The sequence below is a fragment of the Nicotiana tabacum genome, chromosome 15 (assembly GCF_000715075.1).
Source record: "Nicotiana tabacum cultivar K326 chromosome 15, ASM71507v2, whole genome shotgun sequence".
In the NCBI taxonomy this organism is placed as follows: Eukaryota; Viridiplantae; Streptophyta; class Magnoliopsida; order Solanales; family Solanaceae; genus Nicotiana; species Nicotiana tabacum.
This window is the reverse complement of record NC_134094.1, coordinates 117,223,946-117,228,205: the sequence shown is the minus strand read 5'-3', so window position 1 is coordinate 117,228,205 and position 4,260 is coordinate 117,223,946. Positions and strand designations below refer to the sequence as shown.

The following is a 4,260-nucleotide window of genomic DNA, read 5'->3' as shown; positions in this document are numbered from 1 at the left end:
GAAAATTTCAGCAGTTGTTTAAGTTCAATTTTCGGTCCGTTAACCATCTGAAATTCCCCCGAGGCCCCAGGACCTTAACCAAATACACCAACATGTCCTAAAACATCATACGAACTTAGACGAACCCTGAAATCACATCAAACAATGCTAAATCACCAATCATACCCCAATTCAAGCTTTACGAAAACTAACGAATTCTAACTTGTACATTCGATGCCGAAACTTATCAATTCAATTCCGATTGACCTCATATTTTGCACACAAGTCATAAATGACATAATGGAGCTATGAAAATTTTCAGAACTGGATTCCGACTCTGATATCAAAATGTCAACTCCCCGCTTAAACTTCAAAACTTAAATTTCTATTTTAGCCATTTTAAGCCTAATTTAGCTACGTGATTCCAAAGAATTTTTCGGACACACTCCTAAGTCCAAAATCACTATACGAAACTATTGGAATCATCATAAATCTATTTCTGGGTCGTTTACACATAAGTCAACATCCAATCACTATTTTAACTTGAGCTTTAAACCTTAGAACTAAGTGTTCCAATTCATTCTAAAATCTCACCGGACCCGAACCAATCACCCCGATGAGTCACATAACAACTGTAAAGCATAAATTGAGCAGTTAATGGGGGAAACAAGGTTGTAATACTCAAAACGATCGGTCGGATCATTACAGTCGGGCCAGGTGGGGTTAAGTAAAAAAAGTGACCGACCGGTCACCAATCCGGGCCGGTTACCGATTTTTCCAAATCGGGCTTAACAGGTCCGGGCCCATCCAGTCAAATATTGAACAGGAACGGTTCCGGACCTAAGGGGCCGGGCTAGGGTTTTTTTTGTGTTTTGTATAACTATCGTAATTTATATTAATATAAAGTAAAAATATAAAACAAAAAAAAATCTTATAAAAAGAGTGTTTGAATAAAGAATGCAAAGGATTTAAAATTCTTATATTTGAATATTTCATTAAGAATTTAAGATAATAAAATATAATGAAGATGAAAAAGAATTGCACCTATAATTTGCATGTTCTTTTTTTATTTCAAACTTCCAAATTAAAGTTTACATTTAACAACAACTAAATTAACAAAAAAAGAGTAAATTTAAAGTTTAATTATTAAATATAAATCTAGAACTTCAAAGGTTTTGTATTACCTTAGTAAGTTCTTCGTAATCAATATGAACTTTTTGGCCATCTTCTGGAGTGTTAAATTCAGATGGGTGACCATGTGTTAATATATCCTCGAGTTCCTTGTCTTCTGGTTTATCAACATCTTCATGTCCCTGATTTATTCATTCTGATCTAATCCAATCTCTGAAACATACTAAAACTTTCAAAGCATTGCTTCCCAATGAGTGACGGGTGTCTCCTAGTTGTTGTCATACTTGACTAAATGCACTCTCTGATGCAACAGTTGAAATTGGCACATTCAGCACGTCCCGAGCCATAGCAGAAAGAACAGGAAATTGATTTTCATTCTCATGCCACCATCCCAACGGTGAAAATTCCTTCGTGCGAGGCTCTGAATGCTTTTGCAAGTAGAATTGAAGTTCATCAATGTTCCTGCTATTGGTTTGAGTGGACGGAAATGTAGCCCAAATATTATAACCATTAAGGCCTTCATCTTTATCCATAGTAGCACATGCAGTAGAAGTAGTACAATGCATAGTGGGATTAATATTACCTATATTAACAACAACATCATCAATTATATTTGCATAATAATTATATAATTATTGTAAATAATCATTTAGCTTATTCATACAATAATATATATCTGGGTTTCAGTTGGTCTTAATTAGTAATTACTAAAAGTGTTATTTTTTAAAAATATTTCTCCAAAAAGGCTATTCTTGCAAATATTCGTTGGGCAATGGTCAAATTAGAAGCTGACTGATGCTAACGGTCATATGAATTTTAATTTTTTTTTTTAGAAAATAGCCGTTGAACCGGTCCGGTTAACCGGTTCAATAATATTTTTACTATACCGGTTTTGACCGGTCTGGTTAACCGAAAAACAAAAACGGACCAACCCCCTAACCCCGCAAACCCAGCCCTACCCGCCCCCTACCACCGGTCCGGGTTAATACCGGTCTGGATCGGTCCGGAAACGGGTCAACCCTGCCCGTTAAACACCTTTATATTCTTCCATTGGACAGATTTCTTAATTATCCTTCAAGTTTGGAAGTTGATCGTAGGATTAGTTCCAGCAGATTTAGCAGTACTAATTCAGACAATTTTGATTATGACGAGGAAGAACTTGACAGAACTATAAGAGTGATTATAGGAAGATGCAAAGATGTTTGCAATAAGCAGAACAAAAAGAAATCAATTGGGAAGAAATCCATTTCTTTTCTTCTCAAGAAAATGTTCGTTTGTGTAAGTGGTAAGTTTGGTCCAGTTCCTAGTTTACGAGATACAATTCACGAATCAAGAATGCAAAAGGTATGAATATATTTCTATTACTTTTAATATCCTATCCTTGTTAAGATTTTTGCTACTTCCCTTATGTTCTTATCATATATAGCCGGATCTAAGATTTTAACTTAATGAGTTCAATATTTATGTTCTTGCCGCTAAACCAAATTATGGATTCAATTATTCTTTAAAAAATAAATAAATTGTTTTCATGTTGGAATTAGATCAATATCTATTTAGAGTTTTCTAGAATGTATCAATAAGCTAGACTCATACCGTGAGTTATTTCTCTAGAAGAAATATGTGGTTTTGCTTCTTACAACAATATGTTTGATCCCGCTTATGGGGTCAGGATCAATCGATATCCTCTAATTGTTCATGCAAGACATGCTTATTTTGCATAAAATTATGGTTTAAAATTTAATATTTATTAAAATTGTCGTGATATTTCACAAATATAAATAAATTTTTTGACAAAAATTTTGAGTCTATACCTCCTAACTGCATCCTCACTAATTTTTTGTTAACAACTTTATCTTATGTTAGTAACAACGTGCATCTTACAATTGCAGCTTTTGAGGACAATGCTTTCCAAGAAAATAAGCCCTCAAAATGCCTCTCGGACATCAACAAAGAGATATTTAGAGGACAAACATCCACAAAAGGAAGAGCAAGAAGAGAAAAAACGAGAGAAAACCTTTAATTATGGATCTAAATGGGTGAAAACCGATTCTGATTGTAAGTAACCTCTAATAATTGTGATATTTAAGAAAAAAAACAAATTTTAGCTTAACTTTATATAATGACCCGATCAGTCGTTTTGAGTCCTAGCACATCGTTCGATGGTTTGAGGCAATGAGTAGCTTCACTTCAGGTATTATGACTTGTACGTATAGTCGGAATCGAATTTCGGGAAGTTTGGAGTTGATTTGGAAAGAAAAATTCTAATTGGGGAAGCTTTATGTTGGAAAACTTACTAAGGTTTGGAATTTTTATAAATGACCTCGGAATCTAGATTTGAAGGTTCTAATAGGTTCATATGATAATTTCGGACTTGGATGTATATTTGGGTCGAGTGTCGGATTGCCCGGGAGTATTTCAGCGCTTATTAAGGAAAGTTGGCATTTTGAAGGTTTAATAATTTTCTAAGTTTGGGTTGAAATAGATTTTGATGTTATCGATATCCGTTTGGGATTCCGAGCATGAGAATAGGTCCGTATGGTGATTTTGATCTTAGGTGCGTGTCCGAACGTTGATTTGGAGGTCCGTAGGTCATTTCGACGTCAATTGGCGAAAGTTAAAAATTTGGATGATTTTGAGAAGTATGACCGGGAGTGAAATTTTTGATATCGGGGTCGGATTTCGATTCTGGAAGTTGGAGTAGGTATATAAAGTCAATTATGACTTGTGTGCAAAATTTAAGGGCAATCGGACGTAATTTGATAGGTTCATCGATGGTAGAAGTTTAAAGTTTCAAAGTTCATTAAGTTTGAATTGGAGGGTGATTAGTGTTTTTAGCGCTGTTTGATGTGATTGGAAGACTCGACTAAGTTCGTATTGTGTTTTGGGCCTTGTTGGTAGGTTTGGTTGAGGTACCAGGGGCCTCGGATGGATTCCGGATGATCAACGGATCAGATTTTGAAATGAGAAAATACCAGAAAAATCTGGTTGCTGGTGTAATCGCTTCTGCAAGGCTTGGCTGTAGAAGCGGCCTCGCAGAAGCGAGAAGAAGCTCGCTGAAGCGACATAGGCAGCCAGGGTGTAAGGTCGCAGAAGCGGACTCGAGCAGCGCACCTGCGTGTGCGCAGAAGCGACGCCATTGCCACATGTGCG

The 4,260-nt window shown here is 35.9% G+C and overlaps 1 protein-coding gene across 1 annotated transcript; it reads left to right on the top strand.

Moving 5' to 3' along the window:
* The first annotated feature begins 636 nt into the window (after window positions 1–636).
* Window positions 637–3,173, top strand: LOC142169815 (protein DEEPER ROOTING 1-like). Its single transcript, XM_075231735.1, has 3 exons — window positions 637–650; window positions 2,064–2,454; window positions 3,000–3,173. The coding sequence occupies exons 1-3, from the start codon at window positions 637–639 to the stop codon at window positions 3,171–3,173; spliced, it is 579 nt and encodes a 192-aa protein (XP_075087836.1).
* The last annotated feature ends 1,087 nt before the right edge of the window (window positions 3,174–4,260 follow it).

Bases quoted from the DNA above. Each gene is read 5' to 3' on its own strand.
- LOC142169815 (XM_075231735.1), top strand. The intron at 2,455-2,999 runs GTATGAATATAT...TTACAATTGCAG, and splicing joins ACGAATCAAGAATGCAAAAG to CTTTTGAGGACAATGCTTTC.